Source organism: Chanodichthys erythropterus, chromosome 3 (genome assembly GCF_024489055.1).
Source record: "Chanodichthys erythropterus isolate Z2021 chromosome 3, ASM2448905v1, whole genome shotgun sequence".
Classification (NCBI taxonomy): Eukaryota; Metazoa; Chordata; class Actinopteri; order Cypriniformes; family Xenocyprididae; genus Chanodichthys; species Chanodichthys erythropterus.
The window spans coordinates 35,883,791-35,908,157 of NC_090223.1; the positions used below are offsets into that span (position 1 = coordinate 35,883,791).

The 24,367-nt window shown below is 37.2% G+C and overlaps 1 protein-coding gene across 1 annotated transcript; it reads right to left on the reverse strand.

Annotated features, from left to right (window-relative positions):
• Positions 1-887: 887 nt before the first annotated feature.
• map3k3 (mitogen-activated protein kinase kinase kinase 3) lies at positions 888-24,367 on the reverse strand. The gene is made up of 17 exons (XM_067381979.1): positions 23,020-24,367; positions 17,515-17,607; positions 14,656-14,786; positions 14,470-14,510; positions 13,983-14,082; positions 12,815-12,928; positions 12,441-12,561; positions 11,433-11,566; positions 10,219-10,292; positions 10,051-10,118; positions 9,856-9,951; positions 9,613-9,774; positions 7,559-7,707; positions 6,938-7,069; positions 5,899-6,028; positions 5,073-5,250; positions 888-3,875 (listed from the first exon to the last, which is right to left on the reverse strand). The coding sequence occupies exons 2-17, from the start codon at positions 17,516-17,518 to the stop codon at positions 3,647-3,649; spliced, it is 1,863 nt and encodes a 620-aa protein (XP_067238080.1). The 5' UTR covers positions 17,519-17,607; positions 23,020-24,367; the 3' UTR covers positions 888-3,646.

Below are 24,367 nucleotides of genomic sequence, written 5' to 3' on the forward strand. Positions count from 1 at the left end.
TCGTAATTTAACGAGTTTATTCTCCACATTTTATCTCGACTTTTTTCTCGAAATTTAACAAGTTTAATCTCGAGATGGTTTTATTTTTTATTATTGCTTGGCCCTAATCCTCTTCCGTAACTTAGTTTAGGTTAAATGAAATGAAAACTAAATTACAACTTCTCAATTCACTTACAAAAATAATAACTAAAATAAAACTAAAAAACAATATATGCATAAGTATTTTTTATTTTTAGATGTTTTTATATTATTAAATAAAATTGTATTAAGAAATGAAACTAAACTAAATTATCTTAATTTATTTTATTTTTTTATTGTAAACTGTCTAGTCTTAAGAAGGGTATGAAAAAACTTGAACTTGAACTTAGCATGAAGATACTAAAAGTAGACATTTGTCAGATTAATTCCAAAGAAATGCATTCTTTTTTGGACACAACTGGTCTAACAACATGTACAAGATAAACACCTACAATTTTATCACTGTCAAAAGACCAGAGGAAAACCATGACTGACACATGAAGGATTAAAAAAAGGCAGTGAATGCAGAAAAAAAAAAAATGCAGTGAAGAAATAGACTTCACATAAGTCACTTCTTTACGTGGGCCTCATTGCTGCCTGAACATAATGTTTCTCCTCGCACTATATTTCACTGAACAGAGAGAAGAGGGGGAGGAAGCACTATAAATTCAGTCACTCCTTCCCTTGATGCCACAATGGAGTGTATTCACAGAGAAAAGCAGTTAGTACTGTGACTGGCTTAGACTGACTCCAAATAGACAAAGACAGATGCTGAGAAACACTGTTAGCAAGAATCATGGACAAACACACATAATAGGTATTAAAGAACACTGAAAATGATACAATATATATTCAAGATTAAATACAAGTTTGATTTGTGCATATTATTTTATTGGAAAATATTTGATACAATGGACTTTGCACTGCAAGTCTCACGTCAAGATACATAACCATAATCATATACTGTGTATCTAACCTATTGGTTTGTATTCTTTTGCTTATCCCAGGGTTCTCAACTAGACTTACTGTGTGACATTTGGTACAATATCTGATTCTTTGGTACAATACTGATTCTTAGCTGCCTAAACAAAAACTAGCAGCTGTTTGAGATCATATTTGAGCCGTTCAACTCTTTTGAGGAGGCCAAAATACTTTCAAAACAATACAAAAGGAGGACAATTGGTCCTGTGGTCAGTGTTAGTGTGCCCGTATGATGGACACCTGTCACTCAAACCCTGAGCTAAACAAAGTCGTCAAGCTGAGTGGAATTTTGCCCCTGGCATTGACCTACCTTTTTTTTTTTAAGCAACACCCCCTAATACATTTCCAAAGAAAGCTTGGTGCCTTTTCATACACTTTTCTCAGTTCTTCACAAACATGCCAAGTCCCATGTTCTTACTTTCCAAGTACAATAACACTTTCCTGCATTTCGAACGAATTCTGAAATACACTTCTAGTCTGTGACATTATATGTATGTATATATAAAAGAAGTCTCTTATGCTCACCAAGGCTGCATTTATATGATCAAAAACAGTAAAAAAAAAAAAAAAAAAAAAACCCATAATATTATTGCAATTTAAAGTAATGGTTTTCTATTTTAATAAATTCAGCTGTGATATCAAAGCTGTATTTTCAGCATCATTACTCCAGTCTTCAGTGTCACATGATCCTTCAGAAATCATTCTGATATGATGATTTGCTGCGCAAGAAGCATTTCTTGTCATTATCAATGTTGAAAACAGCTGCTTAATATTTTTTTATGGAAACTGTTACATTTTTTTCTGCATTTATTTGAAATAGAAACCATTTGTAACATTATTAATGTCTTACTGTCACTTTTGATCAATGTAATGCATCCTTGCTGAATATTAACTTATTTTACAAAACACTAACTGACCCTAAACTTTGAACGGTAGTGTACATCAACCTTTAAACCATTCTTACTTTCTTTCAAAAATCTTTCTTTTACACCTTTAGCACGGCAACTCTGAATACATAAAGGTAAATACAAATCTGTGCAAGTCATTCCTAAGTGGCAGCAAATGTGAATATCTGTGTGTACATGTATTTCTGAGAATGATTCATGGCACTGGTCACTTCCTGTAACAACCTCCATTAAAATCCTGTCTGCATGAGATTTTCTCCAATACCCTTAGGGGAAAAAGCAGACGGATAAACAGAAATAGTCACACACACACACACACAATAAACACTTTAAAAAACGTGAGTACAGAGGACTTGTGACTTGCACAGATCAGGCGCGGCATAAATCGCCAGAGCTCAATTTCCAGCCAGAAATAAACACATGTAAAATCATGTTGTAGTCTCTGCAAAACCAGCTGCTTTTACAATTCTTGTTTCTAACTCATCTTCTGTTCCTAAAAGCATAACTCAGTTCAGAGTCACTATATAAAAATAGATTTATACATATACATATATATAGACTCGTATATAAAATGGCAGAACAATGGGATATAAATAAAAGTGAAAAAGGCTTCACATTCTGTGTAACAAATGAACAATTTGGTAAATTCAACATTCATTTAATAAAAGTGCATCTGATCCAAATGAGTCCGATATACTGCCATACGACGCTTAAGGCACAACACTTTCTTGATACGTTTTCTTTGGCTGGGCTGGAGAGAAAACTAATATACATCTTAATGTGCTCTCAATATCTCGCCATACCCAAAATAACCGATAAAACACCTTACGAGATTCCCAATTTAACATCTCATCACTATGGGAAGACTACTGGTGAGATTAGCTGCATCTTAAGTACTGTACTGCTGCTCTCTACAGGACACCATAAGGCACTACGGCGGTACAAAACTACGTATTACGCTTTGTCCGAAGAGCATATAACACTATAACCTCATGCCCTGACCCTCAAGACAAAAAAGAGAGTAACAGCTTTCTGTAACAGACCAAAACGCTTCTTACAAACGACAAATCGAGGAAGTGCAATTCTATAAAGATTAATCAAAATATAAGATTAACCACAAATTCAAAGCGTTCGAGACTGACGTGCGCAAGGCCCTCATTCATCTGAGGCAGGAACAAAATGAGACAATTATTATGTTTCCTTCAACACTGACTAAGTGCCTGTAGTCAGAGACAATAGGCGCACATGGAGATCCCAGGAAAATGGCTTGTAAAACACTGACTTCACAACTCTGCTGTGAACTGTATGAAACATTCATTATTCTTGATGTCTGAAAACCTCATTCAAGGAGATTCAGACCCTGTTGGCTTCAGAAGGCACATTTGGCAGTTGTTGTACTAAAAAGTCCAGTCTGAAGCAGCTCAAACAGTATCATGTTTGTTGCATCTGCTCATCCTGTGACACCATCAACCTGTTTATTCCTGAAGTAAAGAGTGTGTGCAGCATGAAAGTCCTGTAGCGCCCCCTGCGGTCACAAAGACATCACATTTTAAACTGATAGAGAATTAACCAGTTTTATGACCTAATCCAGGCAACAGCTGATTGGGTGCTGGCAGGTCACATGCTCTGGAAACCTAGATTGCCTTTGTAACTGAGCTTATCGCACTCTTAAAAGTTTTTTGAAAAGGGAACCTGGTTCCTCTGGGGGTTTTTAACCAGCTGAAGCAGCTCGATGGGCCTCCTCAGCACAAGATCTGAGAGAAGGGATGTCTGAGCAGCTCTTCCGCACTCGGCCGGTATTTGGCCTCCACGAAGATGCAGCGGAGGAAGTCCCGCGTGTGCTCGGAGATGTGAGAGGGCAGCTGGGGGTTGGTGGGCTGAGTGGCGATCTTAAATATGGCCGCCATGGCCTCGTATTCAGCCCAAGGGGGCTTTTCTGTCAACATCTCCACCACAGTGCAGCCAAGACTCCTGTTCACACAACATACAGTGATTAATGACCCCCGTGAGGTCACATGATATTGTTTATTTAACATGCCACATGTTTTCAAGTACTGTTTGTTAATTGTTCAGTAAAGTTATAGATTCCAGGTGTTTCAGAGTATATATATCTTGAATTTATCTCATACATTTTGATTGACTGTTATATTCAGAGTTTTTTATTTTTTTATTTAAGTCTTTATATTTTAGCTTCAAGTAATTTTATTAAACCTAATAAGTTTTATGGATATTTAAAGACATTTTTAATTGTAAAATAAGATGAAAATACTCATCAAGAATGTTTTCTTTTTTCTTTTGCAGTATTATATGCTAGAGTGGACTAACTAGAGACCCAGACAACCACAAACCCTCTGAGCCGACTTTCAGCCAATCATAATGCTCCCCTGACCTGACGGGAAACCTTCCAATCAGTTTATGTCGGGGAATCCCTGAGCCACTCCCACTGAATGAAAATATGTGCAATTTTTACGGATGTAAAAATAGGCCTGTTCTTTTTTTCCCCCATTTTAAATAGTTTTTCTTTGGCATGTTAAAAACAGGTTCTTAATATTTACAGAATGTTGCTTTTTTTAAACTCTCCACAACACAGATCACAATCATGTCTGCTTAATAAACAATTTACAGTAAAAAAGCGACTTGAACTAGATAAGCTCATCTAAACGGTGCAAATTTGTTGCCATTTATATAACTGCAAGCAACATTCTCTTCCATAAATTCCAGCTGCTTTTCTCACTCTAGTAAGATGAGATTTTGAAAATATGCAGCTTTTAGGTTCCCATGATTGAAGATGGAAAATGCTGTTCCAAAGCATGCACATTTTTCTCTAAAGCAAAATGCCAGAATCTTATACTCTCTGGCCCGGTTTCATAGACAGAGATTAGATTAAGCCTGGATTAGAATTCAGTTCAATTAGTTCAAGTATCTTTTATAAATGTGCATTAGGAAAAAAGGCATTACAGTTGTGCATCTTGAGACAAAACAACATTTTGAGATATGTCAGTGGAAGTTTCTTTCAGTTAAAACAGCTCAAACATGCATTTTAGTCTAGGACTAGCTTAAGCCTTGTCTGGGGACTATGTCTTAAAATTTCACCTCATAAAGAATAAGTTCTTATTTATAAACAATCAATAATAATAATAATAATAATAATAAAAAAACAGCTCTCACCAAACGTCTGCCTTCCGGCCATACCCCTCTCCACTGATGACCTCTGGGCTCATCCAGTACGGTGTTCCGGTAACAGAACGGACCCCAGTGCTGGACATGCAGATGGTCTGAAGCCGCTTACTGGCGCCAAAATCTCCCAGCTTCACATTGCCGGCTGAATCTCGCAGGATGTTTGCACCTGAATGCACCGGAGGAAAGTGACCAGGGAAAGCAGTTAACATGCAATGGACCGAAAGCTCTTGTTGCTCTTGTTATATGGCTATTTTTTAGATTTGCTATGTATTACTATTCAAATATGTGACCCTGGACCACAAAACCAGTCATAAGTCGCACAGGTATATTTGTAGCAATAGCCAACAATACATTGTATGGGTCAAAATTAACGATTTTTCTTTTATGCCAAAAATCATTAGAATATTAAGTAAAGATCATGTTCCCAGAAGATATTTTGTAAATTTCCTACCATAAATATATCAAAAATTTATTTGGACAACTTTAAAAGGAGATTTTCTCTATATTTTGCACCCTCAGATTCCAGATTTTCGAATAGTTGTATCTCGGCCAAATATTGTGCTATCCTAACAAACCATACATCAATGGAAAGCTTATTTACTCATCAGCTTTCAAAAAATGTACCCTTATGACTGGTTTTGTGGTCCAGGGTCACATTTGACACATTTCCTGCACAATAAATTTCCCCAATGGTCAGCAGTGCGAATTTACCAACAAACTGAACTTTGACATAATACACTTGTTTCAAATAGCTAATTGTTACAAAAAAAGTATTAGTTTTTGAGTATGTGAGCTCTAATATGTGAGGCTGTACCTTTGATGTCCCTGTGGACGATCATGTTGCTGTGCAGGTAGGACATGCCCTCCAGAATCTGTCTCGTATACTTGCGCGTCACATTCTCCGTCAAAGCCCCATAGGCCTTTAGCTGGTCTTTGACTGAACCCTAATAGGGCAAAAACCACAGCACCAGTGAGTCACGCTGAACTCTACATCATGACTGCGGTGTGTGATGACACATTACAACCTTTACAATAAAAAAATACCATTAGAGCGATAATAAAAATTTAAATGAAAAGGTCAGCGATTACTCACCCTCATGTCATTCCAACACTGTTCGCTGTTCATTTTTTATTTGTTTTACTGGAACACAAAAGTAGTTGCTTACATAGTTCTCTTCTCATATGATATTTGATTCGAGAGTTGCAGCAGAGGTGCATAAGCCTCAGATCAATGAATAATACTTTTGGTTCATTTCTCACAAAAAGCCATCATATGGCTTCCGAAAATGTATATAAATAATATAAAAATGTATAAACGCATATATAAAAACAGTGTAAATATAAATATACACAACCAATTAAGTTCGGGGTCAGTAAGATTTTTTTTTTTTTTTTTTTAAGAAATTAATGGTTTTATTCAGCATTACATTTTGAAATATTCAAATAGAAAACAGTTTTTTTTTTATATTCAAATAGAAAACAGTTATTTTAAAATGTAATAATATTTTTTATTGTTTTTTTTTTAGTTAAATACATGGGTGGGCAGTAGACTACATTCAAAACATTAAAAAAAAAAATCTTACCACCCAAACCTTTGAATTGTAGTATATAGTGCAGAAGTCATGTGGACTTTTTTTTTCATTCATTTTAGAGCATGACACCCCGTGGTCACTATGAACTGTAAAGGTCTATGAAAACGATTTATGAAAAAGATTCTTTTTATGGGATCCATGGTAAACAGCATACAGGTTTGGAACAACATGAGGTAAATGGAATTACAGAATTTTCCATAAACAAGTCTAATCCTCGTTTCTTTCCGAGCACTTGATGTCCCAATGCTCTTTCAGACTCACCCCGGGCATATACTCCATGAAAATGGTGAGGGTCTTCTCATTGTGGTCTCTAAGACAACCGTAGTACTGGACAATTCGTTCATGGTGCAGGTTCTTCAACAGCTGTATCTCACACTCTAAAGCGCTCACCTCCTGCAGAAAGGGGGGCAAGAGTCATGACACAACCACAGCTGAGCTGTGACCAGAGGGAGTATGAGTGAGATGGTTGAGCATGTAGGTGGAAGATCAACTGAAAAAATATAAAACCACCACACACTAAAGCTCAACAGTGATTAAGAAAGCACAAACATACTGGAAGCGCTTAGTTTGTTTTTCGTTGTGGGAACAATTGTGTGTTTGTGTCAAGTGAGGGCATGATCAACGAGAAATGTGTTGTTAGACTACCCCACTTCCCCTTGCCTCAAAACCCCCCTCTGGCCAACACACACAATCACACACAGATACAGGAAGCGACAGTGCATGTTTTTGCAATGGCAGACAGGAAAGGATTTAAAGAGTGGGGGGAAAGTTTGAGAAAGAAAGATAGAGACAAATCAAGAGAAAAGAAAAAAAAAACAAAGAGAAAAGAAGAGAAAAAATAGAAAGAAAAAATGCAACATAAAATAACTATGTGCAGTGTACCTTACTGGTCTCTGGACTGGCAGGGTCAAAATGAACCTGTTTTGCTGCAAGTTCTCTGCCTGTGTCCACATCATAGCACAGATAAACTCTTCCAAAAGCACCCTGACCCAGCAACTTCCCCCTGCGCCATGTCACTGGAGCTGTAGGGGCTGCATACATGCACATGACACATTATGAAGATACAATAATGATTGGATTGAATGAAACAAATAAATTGACAATTTCACACAAATTCATTCATTTTAAAGGGGTCCTATTATGCTTTTCCACTTTTTCAACTTTAGTTAGCATGTAATGATGCTGTTTGAGCATGAAAAAGATCTGCAAGTTTACAATCACTCCAAAAGAAGATATTTTATTTAACAGAAAACCCTTTTCAAGAAATACAACTAATGGCTTGTTTGGACTCCAATGCTCTTTTCCGAGGTTTTGTGAAGTCACAATGTTACTTATTTAAATAATCCCCACCCACGGAATATGCAAAAAATGGGGCGAGGTCCAGAAGGCGAAGAGTGTTGTCGCTATGTTGAAAAGACGCTGGGCGCTGGAAATGTATTAATGGTTTTGTGATTGATTACTGTTTGTATTACCATAGTTTTCCAAACAAATTTAATGATAAATTGATGTATAACATCTTATCTACACTGTGTGCAGAATTATTAGGCAAGTTGATTTTCTGATTATATTTTTTTTCCAAGTATATTGTACCAATTCCAATCCACATCAATCTCAATTACTACTATTAATATTGTTTTTAATCATTTATAAGTGATATATAATTGTTCATGAAGGCTGGAAAAGAAAAATGCCCTATATTCAGGTGTGCAGAATTATTAGGCAGGTTTTCTTTTACAGAATTTATCTTCCAGAATCTGGCAGTAAGTTTTGGAAGATCATTTTTAGTCTATCTCTGCAAGACGGACATTTCAGGATAAGAGATGGACTAAAAGTGAACTCCCACACCTTACTGCCAGATTCTGGAAGATGAATTCTTCAAACAGTGGTACAAGAGGATGTGGTGCTGGTCCTTCAGGAGTCACTCTCAATCTGTTCGTCTATAAGGCCTATAAAAACCCAGTCTTCATGTATTTTATAACACTTCAGCTTGTGATTCTTATTAAGTGCGGGTCATTTTTTAGGATCCTTTAGCTAACCTAAGTCTCTGAGATCCTGACACCTTGCACTTCTGGAGACTCCAGGTAGGTTGCAGTTCTGGAAAATGGTGGCGCTGGAGTTCCTGGGTTCCTGATGGTTTCACACTTAATTCTTCATCTTAATTCTTAATTATTTTGCAGTTAACATGTCTTTTCTTTTCCATCTGTTTTTGTATGACCCCGCTGACCCAATGAGCATTTCACTGTCCAATGGTCATGCTTTAACTTTGCAATTTCTAGTATTGCATTAGTATTGCATCCTTCTCAAGAGTATTTAATAATTTTTGACTTTTCAGTCCGAGTTAAATCTCTTTTTTTGGTCATTTTGCCTGTAAAAAAAAACCTGCCAAAAACAAAATTAATAGTAGTTATTAAGATTGATGTGGATTGGAATTGGTAAAATGTGCTTGGAAAAAAAATATGATCAGAAAATCAACTTGCCTAATAATTCTGCACACAGTGTATAATGTAAAAGAAAATGACAAAACAAAAATCAAACCACTCTCAAACTCAGAAAACCTGTGCTTGAAATCGTTCTGCATGATCCTCTTTTTTGTTAAGAGTCTCAGCCTCTGAATGCAACTTGAATTGGTTTGAAATTGATGCCATCCATAAGATTTGCACCTGAGTAGATGAAACTGGCGGTTATGGTAAAGGGCGTAACATTTCCAGAACACGCTCTTAGCGGTTCACCAATCACAACACAGTGTAATAATGTAAAATATGTGAAAATTATTTTTTGAACAATCAAGCATGACAAACTATTCTAGTATGCCCTAAAAACAAAATCAAGACTTCATAAAAGTGCATAATAGGACCCCTTTAAATACATCAAAGCAGTTTTAAAATGCTTATAAACACTACCATAATCTACAACATCACATACAATATCCCACTTACACTTATGAGGGACTGGGCGGTCCTGTGGGCGGAGTCTGGACTGAGTATCCACCAGCTGCCAGCTCCCCAAACTCTCCTCACTGCCGTTCAGCGATCGCCGTGATGGAACCAATGTGAACAAGTTTCCCTGGGGACGACGGATCCGTGGAAATGTCCGTCGACCTGGGGAGCAGCATTATTTGTTTAAAATATGGGAGGACCTGGAGTGTGTACGTATCCTTCATAAATTTGAGTGTATCGTACCTTCACTGTGGTCTTTATGATGGAGGGACACATGATACCTGCGAGGGTACGTCCCTCCCTTACCCACAATCTTATCATATGCATGGTTTTCCCGGTCTAAAAGAGGAGAACGGACGATGTGTCAATGTAATAGCAGATCTGTAGAACTTTATCAATTGATGTACTGATTGCAGCAGCATCTGTATTGACACACACCTGCACAGTCTTGTCGGTTGTCAGGGTAACTCTTAACCCTGTGTGTACGAGGTTTCCTGAGTGAGGGGCTACGAAACAAAAGATGTCAATAAAAGCAAAATAACAGTTGCAGGCGCTTACAATTACAGTATCATTCAAACACATTTCTGATTGTATCCTCCTCCTCACCTGTCAGAGTTGCTGTCCAGTGACTGACAGCTGCCGGACACTGAGTTTTCTGCACTGCTCCAAGGATCCAGCACCTTTAAATACAGGTGAATTATAAGTTAAATGCACTCAGATGGCACACTAGATGAGTAGTTGTCTATGTAATTTCCACAGTGGTATATAACGTGGTATATATACTTGAGTTCTCTCACAGAGCTCCTACGCCAGTTGCAGAATGTGGCATTTCAATGGGAACATCTCACCGTTTCAAGGTAACCCTGACATCTTTTATAAACAGTACTTGAAATCAACTTTTCAACACATACCGACTGCAAGAATATGCAAGATACAAATGTATATGGCAATAATTGCACAAGTTAGCATGTTAGCAAATTTCAATGATTTGATCATTCATTTTCACCTTGGAGTGTAATATCCAGGACTTAAAGAAACTGACACGGCATATGGAGGGTATATAATGTAATAAGTATAATGTAAATCAATAGAACAGAACAGTATAGAATAGAATAGAATAGAATAGAATAGAATAGAATAGAATAGATATATTTTTTTATACAAGTACACTCCCGTTCAAAAGTTTGGGGTCATGAATTATTTAATTTTTATTTTTTTATTTATAATAATACTTTTATTCAGCAAGGACACATTAAACTAAACAATAGTGACAGTAAAGTGATTTATAATGTTACAAAAACATATTTCAAATAAATGCTGTTCTTTTGAACTTTCTATTAATTCAAAAAAAAAAAAGAAAAAAAAATGTTTTTTCAAATGTGATATTAATACAAAATGTTTCTTGAAATCAAATCACCATATTAGAATGATTTCTGAAGGATCATGTGACACTGAACACTGGAATAATGATGCTGAAAATTCAGCTTTAATCAGGAATAAATTACATGTTAAAAAAAGTAACTTTAAACTGTAATAATATTTTTCAATATTTCTGTCCAAACGATTTCAAACTTTTGAATGGTAGTAATTTCATAATGTATATATATATATATATATATATATATATATATATATATATATATATATATATATATATATATATATATATATATATATATATATATATATATATATAAATTATATTATAAAATAATTCTGCTTTACAGCAAAATGAATATGTCACAAACTCACAAAGTACTAAACCTGTTATAGTTTTAAAGCACCCTCTGACATAATTGTGCACATGTCTTTGAACTCACACACTGGTCGCTGGTTTCAGGTATGAACTCCCCCTCGCTATTGATGCTGGTGTAAGATCCCTGACGTGCGATTCGCTGTTGCCGCTCAGGAACATAACCAGGGGGTGGAGAACTTCGGCCAGTGTTCTGAGAGCCTACATAATGACAAGACAAAAGACATAAAATGTTAAAACTAACAATTCAACAATTGCAAGAAGATATTTATCTGGTCTTACTGTATACATATCTCAGTCAATGTTGTGATGTGAGATTGAGAGTGCACACAATATTTTTATTCGCATAATGTTCAATTCACTGTTGTATTTTGGTTTCCTTTCAGTCAGTACAGTGATTTAGCAAGAAAGAAAAAATAGCATAATTACTTTGAAAATTGACACCTTATAATTAATACACATTAATTTTTATATTATTTTCAATTACTTTCTTTATTTCAGCTATGGCCTTCTTGTTAGATTTACATGCTCATACAGGTTGCATGATGTAATCAGACAGTAGGTTATGTTGAGCTCAAAGAAAATACGGAATAAAAAAGTCCCATGTTACATGATAGACTGTGACAAGGGCATAGTCTAAATGCAGAACAGCTGAATCATGAGACTGAAGGAAAGTATAAACAAACGTCTTTTTCCTCCAGTCACAGAGCCTCAAAGAGTTCACGCTTTTCTCCAGACACCCTTACAAGCTGTAACAACCTCCCCTCCCCCCTAAAATACACACTATCTCTACAACAGGCCATTGGCCCACCATGCTAATAGTGTCTCGCAATCTGATTGGCTAGAAGCCAGCAAGCCATTGTGGAGCAGCCAGTGATGGTGGACAGGAAAAGGAAGAGGACCCACTGCTCACAGAGGAAGTCAGAGAAACAACAGAGAGAGAGAGAGAGAGAGAGAGAGAGAGAATGAAAGTGTATGAGAGAGAAAAAGACCAGGGCAAGAAGATTGATAAGAAAGGCAAAGTGGTTTTTCATTATGCGCAGTAGTGTGTTTGCATGTGTGTGTGTGAACTCACTGGTGGAGTGGTGGCGTCCTCTGGGTTCTGACGACTGGTAGGCAGTGCTGACATCACCGGTGGACTGAGAAGTTTTGATGCGAACCTGCTTACTGACTGTGTGATGAGATGGAGAGGAGGCCTGCACACACACACACAGATGTGCATATTAAGCATCTGTCTTCTTTCCAAATTGAAGTGGTTCATAATAACATATATTAATTTTAAATTAATTGCACTGAAAGTTTACTGTATGTAATTATTTTGTTAAATTGTTTTTTTTGAGGAATTTGTGCAAGCGCAAATAAAGTAAAGTAAAGTAAAGTAAAGTAAAGTAAAGTAAAGTAAAGTAAAGTAAAGTAAAGTAAAGTAAAGTAAAGTAAAGTAAATCTCACATTGCTTTGTTCCTGTGTCAGCAGCATGATCTTGATGCTCTTCATGTTTGAGCTGCGGTCCAGCAGATCGATGGCTTTATCCAAATCGTCCTGTTCACGCAGGGGGATGGATAGCTGTGTGCACAAACACATGTGCAAACATATACTTAATATATACATTTAGTAGAGCTGCCTGAATGCCTGAAAAAAGTTTAAAACGTATTAACTGATGTTATCATCAGTTTCCCGTCCAACCGCTGCAGCTATTTGGTTTTCACCTTTTAGTGCTCAATCCTGTTATGTACTCCAAGAGTTCAGTAATTTACAGGAGTGACAACCGAATTCTACAACAGCATTCATAGTGACAACTGCATTTACGCAGTGTACAGAACCAAACCGAACTACTAGTTGTTAATGACGTACAACAAGAGATACGAGAGAGTATTTTAACATCCATCAGGGATGTATCTCTCGTTTGTATGTGTGGTGCAAGAAATCACAGAGAAAGCGGTACGAGTCTGACTCATGTTGCCAGATCTGTAAGCAAATCAGCGAACAAGAACAAGCCCATAAAAAAACTAAATAAATGTAAATGGTTAATGCTGACAAACACCTGTTCTCTTTAATAACTCCATAAATTTGATGACTGTATGAGCCAAGCTTAAACAACAACCCCAAAGATGCTTATAATAAGTGGACATGGCAACACCGCTCTGTGAATCAGCCTTTAAGCATAAACAAACACAACGGCTCAGTCAACTGTGCTTTAGATAAAAACACAGAGAGTTTTTGGTCACTGTAATATAACTTTAGCCCGAATAGCGGATACCAAATATGAATGTTGCTATCGTTACCATGGTGTCAATTGTCTGTTTCGGGAGTGAGTCGTGTTCCGTACACACATGGAACAATAATTTAGGGGACACACTCCCACATTTAAATGCGGTTGTCACTCCTGAAACTTTACAGTGTGTACGTGGCCCTAGTTTCCGATGCTTTAAATTAATTGTTCAAAAGACATTTAGGAGCTGCAGTGAATCAGTCTGATGAATTCTTTATTACAAAATGATACACAAAATTAAATCTTCCCAAGAAGTAGGACTAAAAAAGGGGATATTAAAGTATTGAGTATTTTTGTTGACCAGACATAAGGGAGTGTCAGTGAGTGCATTTGAATGTGAATCAATACCTCATTATTCATATAATGCAGGTCTAACTGCTGACCGAAGAATGATTTGACTTTCTGCTGGACTTCCTCAAACTGCACAGGCCGCCCAAACATCAGAATCCTATACAAACATATATAAACATACACACACGCCACGCACACAGAGGGGGGGACATTAAACAGGATGCTGAGATTTCTTTAGATGTGTAATCCGAGCCAGCAAGTCAAGTCAAACACACAGTCGGATCTGCAGAGTGCACACATTCCTACGAGCACACCTAGCATAGCTGTGGTCTGTCCAGGCAGCCAAAGACAAACCACAGTCCTTTCCCTTTCCACTGCGTTACCAGTCTGAGAGCTGAGAGAGAGCTTGCCTGTGTGTAACTCTATGTAATCTCTCAAAATCAAAAACACCAGTGTACATGTTGTTTTATGCGTGTTTACTTTACTATTTGATCATACTATTTGATCACATGCACATTCCAGTAGAAAAGAAACTTAAATTTACCTTCTTTCACCACAGAACTCAAACTTAATCCTGACATCCTCCTGAAGAGCCAGAGAGAGAGAGAGAGAGAGAGAGAGAGAGAGAGAGAGAGAGAGAGAGAGAGAGAGAGAGAGAAATAGGTGAGGTCATGTCAGGGTCATATAGGAGAAACAAGGTCACGGTTTCTCCTGTATGCATGTGTATTACCATTCTGTTGGAAGAGCTGGCAATGTTGACAGGTTTAGGTTTTGCCGTGTCATAAGTTGACGCCGGCTGGCGCCTGGTCATCTGCAGGGCCACCAGATCCTTCATAATTGAATGGAGAGCCTGTCTCTCATCTGGGGAGAAAGACAGAGATACCAATTAGCAGATAATCATGTTATGGCAAAGACTTTCGATATACAAAGACAGCACACTCATATTACTTATGAATGGGAGAAAGTGCAACAAGCAATATGGCGGAATAAGTCCCGCTTTCTAAATAAAAGACCCAATTGCTGATTGGGTAAAGTCATTGCGTCACGGCAGCTGCTGTTAAAAGCTCCGGATGCTTTAGAAACAGTTCTGAGATGCGTGCACTTGCAAAAATGGCGGATTTAGCCTGAAAAATACGCTTTTTTAACACTATTTGAGCATAAGAAACAACATTTATGAGACAGTTTGTCAGATTTTGTTGCTGATTTGAAATATTGTGACTTCGGCAAGCAGTTCTTGAGATTTCAAGATTTCCATGTGCAAGTAGATAGGACTTGGTCTTGGATGCACAAAATAGCTGCCTGGAGGCGTGCACTTTGGTTGGAAAGGGACTATAATTATGGCCGATACCAATAAATGCTTGATTTTAAAATTCTATACCGTTTTGTCTAAATAAATTAATAAAATAATTGACAAAAAAACACAAAACTAAAATCACTTGTTTTAAATGTTAAAATGTCGGCACCCGGCATTTTTAAAAAGCCATATAAATATATTTACTTCAAGAACATAGAAAACAGCAATAACAGCATATACCTGTTGTCTGTAGGGCACATATTCACTATTAACTACAACTTTTGCCTCAAACTTTTAATTTATTGCTTATTAATAGTTAGTCAGGTAGTTGTTGTAACGTTTAAGTTTAGGTAAGTGGCTACCTTATTTTGGGATGTAGAATACGGTCATTCAGAATAAGGCATTAATATGTGCTTTATAAGTACTAATAAACAGCCAATATGTTGAAGAATATGCTAATAAGCAACTAGTTAAGTTGGCAGAATTGTTTCCCATGTTAAAATCTTGCCAAAAAATTATCAGTCAATACAGATTAAAAAATCTCTCATAACTACTGATACGATATGCAGTGTTTCCCATGAATTACCTAGAGTCTAGCAGCCAGCCACTGTCTAATCTGTCCCGCCACAGCTTCATAATGAACTGAGAATATTTTTTCCTCTACTCTTAGCATTAAAGGTCTCTAATATTGTGTTTTATGCCAGATTCTTTGGCAAAGTCTCTATCAAACAAACTAAAATCGAAAGTGAAATCAATTTGTGGCTGACCCTTAACTGCGGTCACTCATTGTAATGAATGTCCTTGAGTGGCTTATTGCTTTATTTTAAACTAAACAGAGATTATGTTGCAGAAACTATAAACTTGCTATTCAGTAACAGCACAGGTGCAGAGGAACTGAGAGGATGTTCTGCTCTCCTTTCTGAATAAACACACACAGTTAGACGACTAGACCTGCGTCAGTGCAGTGAAGCCTTAGAGAGGAAGATGACCGTGTTTTCGAGATCTCTGTTCTCATGTTTGATGTAAGAATGAGCCGTGTCTTGGCTAAGCTCACTCAAGAAGGGAAAATATTCGCAGTGTGTTGTTTGGATGGACTTCACACACCTCCCGAGAAGGGGAGAAACAGAGAAGCCTCGTCTACCCACTAATACTGGGAAACCTGGGTTAGAACATGGCAGATAAATCCAAGCAAAAGACTCAACTGGTGAATATCTGAGTTTCATGTCACCAGTGAGGCCATAAGTATCACTATCAGTCTCTATGTTTCCCTCTTTCTCTCTTTAAACATCTCCCAACAGCCTTTTAATTCCAGACGTCGCAGTTGTTTCCAAGTTAACAACAGCTTGTCTGTCATTTATGAAGGCCCTGATATACTTTTTCGTTCTTCACTTAGGGGTAAAGAGAAGATCGAAAAACCTTTTCAGTTGTATACCGTTAATATAACATTTCAACGGCATCCAATTAGATGAATATGTAAATATGTGCTGCAAATTTTCCTCTCAATAACAAAATAAACATAACAAAAATGACAGCGGTGAGGTGAGAAAACAGCAATTAAGAAAGCATCTGGTCATAGCGATGTGGATATGTTTGCACGCGATCTGCAATTCAGCTCTCCAGTCAACTTTTATTTATATCACACTCTGTACAATTGATTGCTTTAAAGCAAGCAGCTTTACAGTATTAAAAAAGGAAAAAAAAGTGTCACCTTCAGATTGAAGTACAACTTGTAAAACTTGTCATACACTTGTACATAATCATTTTAAAAAGTACACTATTGTTTTCACAAAAATATTAAACAGCAGAACTGTTTTCAACATTGATAATAAATGTTTATTGAGCAGCAAATCAGGATATTAGAATTATTTCTGAAGAGTCACGTGACACTGAAGACTGGAGTAATGATGCTGAAAATTCAGTTTTGCCATCACAGGAATACATTACATTTTTAAAATACATTAACATTTAAAACAGTTATTTTAAACTGTAATAATATTTGACAATATTACTGTTTCTACTGTATTTCTGATCAAATAAATGCAGTCCTGGTGAGAATATAAGAATTGTTTCAAAAACATTACAAAATCTTACCGACCCCGAACTTTTCAACAGTTGTGTACATTTTAATGCCAGGCTTTAGCTTTTTAAACTTTATCTTTGGTTGAAATTATCCTACTATTGTATATTTTTTAATTTTCTCTATTTTTCATAAAAAATTCTTTGAGTTCAAGCAATAACTGAAGACTTGTTCAAACATAAAAAAAAACAAAAAAAAAAAAAAACATGAGGACTTACTCATTTTGCCGGTATGAATGTGAGTGCTATTGATTGAAGTTCAGGATTGAAGGTCCTCACACACCCCGTCCTCCAGTGTCACCCATCAATGGCCTAGAAATGGAACAATGTTCAGGTTACATAGAAACTCATCAGTCATCAGCTGTAACTTACCACCCTAACAAAACAAATGTAATCTGAGCCAACAAACAATCATATCAGTCAACACCACCACAACAATGACAATTACGCATTACGTCATCATACCTCGGGGCTTTTCATTTACAAAAAATATTTTAATAGCATATTTAACACATTAAAATGTACTGATGCCAGATGCACAAAAACCCCCATCTAAAATGCAGGAAAATGTGGAATGTTTTACATTTGTAAAGGGATGGTGAGAGTTTGTGTTGTGCACGCATGTTAGTGCACGTGAGACCTGAAGGACTGTAACCTGATCCCTGCTGGCACTGAGGAACCTGGCACAAACCTTCCAGTCGAGGGGAAATAAGCAGAGGGAAATATTTACCATTTAAAAATGGCCAGATTTCAGCTCCACAGGCTTGATTCCAGCCATAAAAGCCCCTCTCAACAATGCCATACTCTCTATAAACACTATCACTGTAATATTTCCAAATTTCATTTGCCCATGAATACAGGTGGCTCACATTAAGAAAAAGAATGTGACTCAAAATGGCTGTGCTGTACATTGGAGGTTCTGTATTTGACCTTAAGTTCTCTCTTATTTTTCAAGACTAAACAATGTAACAGATCGATTGGTCCATAACAATATCATTGATTTGATCTGTTATTCCTATAAGATAAAAACTGCTTTACCACAAAGGTGTCCAAATTATAGTTTCACATAATAGGTTACTAATTTCTCTGGAGAAATCCATTTAACCACAGCTAATCTCTGTGTTATGCATGGGATCTATAGTATTCATTTACCAAGCAGTATGATTTTCAGCTTAATTTTTTTCTAGATAAAAATGCTTGAGCATATTTCAATATTCATCTTTAGTATATTCAACAAATGCATTTGATGGACAATATCAGAGTTAGTCTGGCAAAAATACTTATTTTTCTGATTAATCGCAGGATTTATAATTTACTCCATTTTCAGTGGCCTCATTTGCCTAGAGAAAATTTCTTTCATATGCAAGTAAAATTATAACTTAAATATACACAAATAAATCAGAATCAAAATCAAATAATTTAATCAGAATCCACTCAGGACATCTGTATCAATACTCAAACCTTATTTCATTCAGTTACTTTTACTTAAAAACAGCCCTATGCAAAAATGCCTTATCAAATCTATACAATGTAAAAGAAAATCAGTATCACTTGCTGAAGAACTCAGACCAGGTGAGCTATTGAGGCACAAGCCAGACAATAGTTGCACTAGAAAGTCAGCAAAGTCTCATTAGAATGCTTCTGTCAGCATGTCCTGACCTTTAAAAGCGAAGCTCTGGATAGGACTGCGTCATTCCTAATGACATTACCTGCCTGTGCTTCACTGCCAGACTTCATCAGACCTGCAAAACTCTTTTGATCCAATTACAGCAGACTGGAGGAGAGAGGAGCAACTGGACATTGCTAAAAATTGCTCATCCTTCCATATTTATGTTCAACGCTGAAATGATTAACCAAACGGATGAGGTAAGCAGCATATGCGCGCATGCCTGCGTTTGTTTCAGCGCCTCCAGTCATGCAGCTTCAACTGAACCGAGAGAAATTACAGAGGTCAGACATCATTCAGTTGTACTCTTTCAGTGGCATATCCTGAGTGGCACCCAGGTGGCCTGACCAACTGCACCTATGAACACACTCGACGAGCAGCGAGTGCTTGTGGCTTCATCTGACGTTACGCTATATATATAAATCCAAGTCTAACTTAAACAGACCTTCACCAGAATGCTCCACAGAGTGTTTGATGGGAGAGTGCACGCTTTTTCCTTCATGAAAGGTCTGAATATATATATGGGTTGATGCCACACCACTGGAAATCTCAGTTTGTAAAACACCAACTCAGTTTCCAACCTGTCTTTTGTTCCTTTCCTATCAAACCAATTTCACTTTCTTTTCTATTCAAATTCTTAACCCTAACATGCTTTACATTTATTAGAATTTATTTAGTTTAGAATATATATATATATATATATATAATTCTAATAAATGTTAGTGGTTGGACCCAAATATATGTGTGTGGTATATTTTCAAAATTTTGAAGCATAAACATTTTAAGCATGTATTGCAGTAGATTAGATATGTGCTTTTCTTGTGCTTGAGAGTTAAGACACTACGCAAAATGTAGGCTAAAACAGATGCGAAGGTAAACACATTGTAATGAGGATCTGTCACTAGCTGGGTTTCCATCCATGTATTTTTAAACAAATTGAGATTGTAAATATAAATGCTGTACAGGAACACCAACATACATATTACATCCCTAAAATGAACAAAACCGTATAGATTCTGTAAGATTTGAAGATGATGGAGACACACATTTACCAAATAAAAGAATCACAGTGGTTTCCCCAGTGGCTACAACTTCCATTTCCATACGCATTTTTCACCAATTACCTGAGAAGTGACAATTTTGTCATTGTCAATTGTTTTTGTGCGATATTGCGATTTTACGCAACATGGATGGATATTAGCTACTGACCGAGCACCCTAAAACTGACTATTTGTCTGCTGTTGAAAACTTAAAATGGGTCATGGAGCAAAAAAATGATTGAGAAGCTTTGAATTAAGGTTTTGAAAACTTTTTCCTTCTCACCCAATCTTTACTGAGTCTCTAATCTCCTCTCTGTCTCATTTTCCCTCCTGCTCTTAATTACCTTGTGGTAAGTATGCATGGAATCTGGAAAGAGGAGAAGGCCGTCCATGGGCCCTGTCAGCTAGGCCTGCATTGTTTTGCTTGTATCCCTTTTCCAGTACTAGCCAGAATCTCAACCAATTTCTCTTACCATTCCTGCCTCCAACTACCTCTCGCCTGATTTTCGGCTGTTTAGTCTGTGGCTGGTTTTCCCAGCTGTGGCGCTGAGGCTGTTGGCTTTTGCTCATGGAGGGGCTTACAGTACAAGAGACTCAGAGGCTTACAGCACAAATCCCCTGTAGGGTTCCCAACATTCTGGAGTGGCTAGACTAAAACTGTTCCTGTCAGCTCTGGGGTAGAGATCACAAGTTGTTGTATATGGTGGAAAAGACAGCGTTTTATCACTAGGTCATGAACTGGCTAAAAACCAATGTTACATCATACATAAACAGATCTGACACCATCTGTGTACGTTGTAGCCCATGCAGTCAAAGTTGTGATGCAAAGGAACACTGACACTTAAGATGTGTCAAGGAATGTCTCAACACAGGCAAAGTACAAAAAGCACATTCACAAAGTTACCAAAAACATCTAAAGAGGAATAACTCAGCTGACTGCCAGTGCTGTACCATGCCGCTATTGCCTTCTTGTATCTACTGTAAACAAATGTCTGATTTAAAGCTCCTTTGGTATCAGAGCCCATTCTTTATTAGGCAGTTTTTAAACTTCTAAATTTGAAGACCAGTGTACTTGTTGAAATGTTAACTGATATAAATGAATAAACCATAATTACACGTATAACAGTGATTCCTGAACAGCTCCCCAGGATACTCGGCATTGGAAATATATTTTAATTTTGCTTAGTTAAACCTGTAAAATAGATTTAATCACTAGCTTTGTTTTTCAATGGACAATGCTAATATCTAGAATAAAATACAATTCAATAGTAGCAAACTTGCTTGGGAAACCAAAAATGTACACAAAATTTGTGTGCATGGATATTCACTTAAGCTGTCAGTCACATCTGAAACTGACAAATTGGGGAGGTAAACATGCATTAATCGGTCAAGTAAAGTGGACACGGTTTATTTATTGGACTAAAAATAAATCAAATAACATCATGATTAATCTTTATTTTTGTGCATAAGTTTCAGCATTTAGTTCTGGGCCACCTTCACACAGCAGCAGAATATGATAGTCAGTCCTGTATTTGAGTCATTAAAGGGATATTTCCTGCAAAACAGCCATATGCAATGCATACAAGGCAAGTTCCAGTGAAACTTTGACCAACGCATGATGTATTGACGAACGCAAAAGTTTAATATATGGATTTTTTATTTTTTTTTACAAAAACCCATCGCTTCACTTCAGAAGGTCATGTGGATTAGTCTTATGATGGATGGACGCACTTTTTTAAGCTTAAAATACGGCGCCCCATTCACAACAATTATAAAGCCTGGAAGAGCCAGGATATTTTTAACATAACTTTGATTGTGTTCATCTGAAAGAAGATAGTCATATACACCTAGGATGCCTTGAGGGTGAATAAATCATGGGATCATTTTTATTTTTGAGTAAACTAACCCTTTAATACCGTTACGTTCACACACAGTATGGTTATTTACGGGTGTGACAACCGCATTCTTGGAAAACCTGAGCACATTTCTCCACCAGATTTGCTCCTGTCAGTTTCTACACGTGACTCAAACGCTCCACTCTCCACCCAGATATAAAAGCTGCTGTCAGTTAATGAAGATTTGACGGATGAACTTGCGATTTCGACTATACTCTTGTTGCGTCAAAAGTAGACTTTTCAGTTTTATAGATGTCGCCATCTTTGAGATTACTTTGGTCACTGTCGCTATTGTTAGAGGTTAGAGAATACAGGCTTGACTCCCATTGTAGGTTCATACAGACAGTATTTTAAGATGCTACTGTAAGTTGCTGTTTGAACGGGACATTTCGAGACTCACACCTGTAAGTAAATGCAGTTGTCAATCACAAAAACTGACAGTGTGAATGTAGCCTTAGTGATATGAATCAAAATAAATGTGCTTAGAAAGTGTTTTCCACCTCCACTATCGGTTGTTTGACATGGCTTCAATAATATTATTGTCACTGCTAAATGGTATAACAAGTGCAATGATATACAGCATCATTTAAGGCATAATGAACAATTTCTGGTTGCATGTGACCCCTTCATTAAACCTGATGGGGTCCATAAGACTCAATAAGGTTGGGAAACACTGACCTTTAGCACTCACCCCCTACTATAAATCAAAAAAACATTCATTCGTTTGCTGCATGTCATGCATATGATAGCGTTGATACCAAAGCATGTAGGCAGGGTAAAAGAGAAAACATCTGGGAACTGAGTTATGACTTTTTTTTTTTTTTTTTTTTACCAAACATCATTTATAATTAATACATTTTCCCACAACAGTGTTGAGATTTCTAATCAAATGATAAGAACACTAGTGAATCAGTTTACACCTGATACTCGTCACAGGTATGCCATTTAGATACTAATTATTATTGTGCATATTTAGTGCACATTTTATGAGGAAAAATTATGGGCATGACAGTTTCATTAGTCAAGGCTGTCATACACCCAAAACACAATATCAAAACCTGTTGCAAAAGAAGATGTTAATTAATAACAAGAGTATCTATGAACCTCAAGCTAAAATACCCACCTGAGCTTGGGGTGAACTGCACGCAGTTGGAGAGGGACTCTTCACTCAGTCACTTTCTGCCCTGTCTTCGGAAACTCGATGTAAATAGCGAAGACACACGTAATAGCTTCAGTTAATGTAATATGACTGTCCAGAAATATCCAGGCCGCTGCCATTCCTAACGCGCTTCCAGGCGCGCGGACCCCTGAGGGTCTCCCATATCATCCATAAAACCTATTCCTCAGACCAGTCAAGAGACGAAACCTCTTAAATACACAAAAATACGTATTCTCTCGTTTATGTTGTGAGAAAGGAGCAGTCTAGTGACTACGAATAAAATATGGACGTTTCATAAAGCGACAGCGTTGTGAAGACAGCATAACTACTGCATGGAGAGTTCAAAATAAATCTTAATAACAAGCTTCACGTCCAAAAGCTAAAGCTAGAATGTCTCATAGGAACACTAATGGTGCAGATATAAGCGAGTTGCTTACATAAAATCCATTTGTATTAGCAGACTCGAGGAAAAGAAAGGATTTCCGTAATTCTGATGGCTTCTTTTCCTGCTAGGTTTGCATATTTTTCCCTTCGTCGATGTGTCTGGCCAGCTCACTGCACGAACGTACAGTTTTCACTTTTCTAGTGAACGGTGAATCGCTAACAGTCCGTATATGTTCATTAATCCTGCGCGTAACAACTTTGTAAAGCCAAATAAACCAGAAAATGAGCCCTCAGCTCGATGATTGGACACTCTCCGCATTATTACGCGACAAATGATTATGAATGAAGGCATGTGACTGTGAAAGCAGCATTCATGTATCCACTTTACCGAGGTAAAAGCGAAAAACGTATGAGGATAGCTGCACACTGTCGAAGATCTGGACAAAAGAGCGTGCGCGTTACAGTCAGTGGCTACTTGAACTTCGAGAACAAATTCCCCTTTCCGTTGATGACGGTCAAAACTCAGCGAAAGTTAAAACTCAGCGAAAGTGCGGAAAATGCGCTCCCCGAGGGACGTTCAGGCGCTTTTGGTGATATTAAGCGTGAGATGAGATCTTTAGGCGACATTAGTCCAAGCATTCTTGTGATGTTGATGATGATAAACAGCAGATGCTAGAATGAATCTTTAGCGCACTGAGTTTCCTGACAGCGAAAAAGCAGATCGTCACCGGAACCCATACGCTCGCTTCCTTCAAAACCAGCCGAAAGTTCGTCATGTTAATGCCCGTGCACGGGGGAAATTGCTTTCACGGTTTTCTTTTTACTCGTCATCGGTGGAAAAATGCATTGTATAACGTTTGTAATTTCCGTAACACGTTCAAGATGACAACTGTGTTAAGCGCTCGGACTTGGTGTACGCTCGGGGGCG

What these genes read in the sequence shown, in the direction of transcription:
- map3k3 (XM_067381979.1), bottom strand. An exon ending in TGACACAGGAACAAAGCAAT is followed by an intron (nt 12,562 to 12,814) that starts GTGAGATTTACT and finishes GTGTGTGTGCAG; the next exon opens with GCCTCCTCTCCATCTCATCA. An exon ending in GGCCGGAAGGCAGACGTTTG is followed by an intron (nt 3,876 to 5,072) that starts GTGAGAGCTGTT and finishes TTGTGTGAACAG; the next exon opens with GAGTCTTGGCTGCACTGTGG.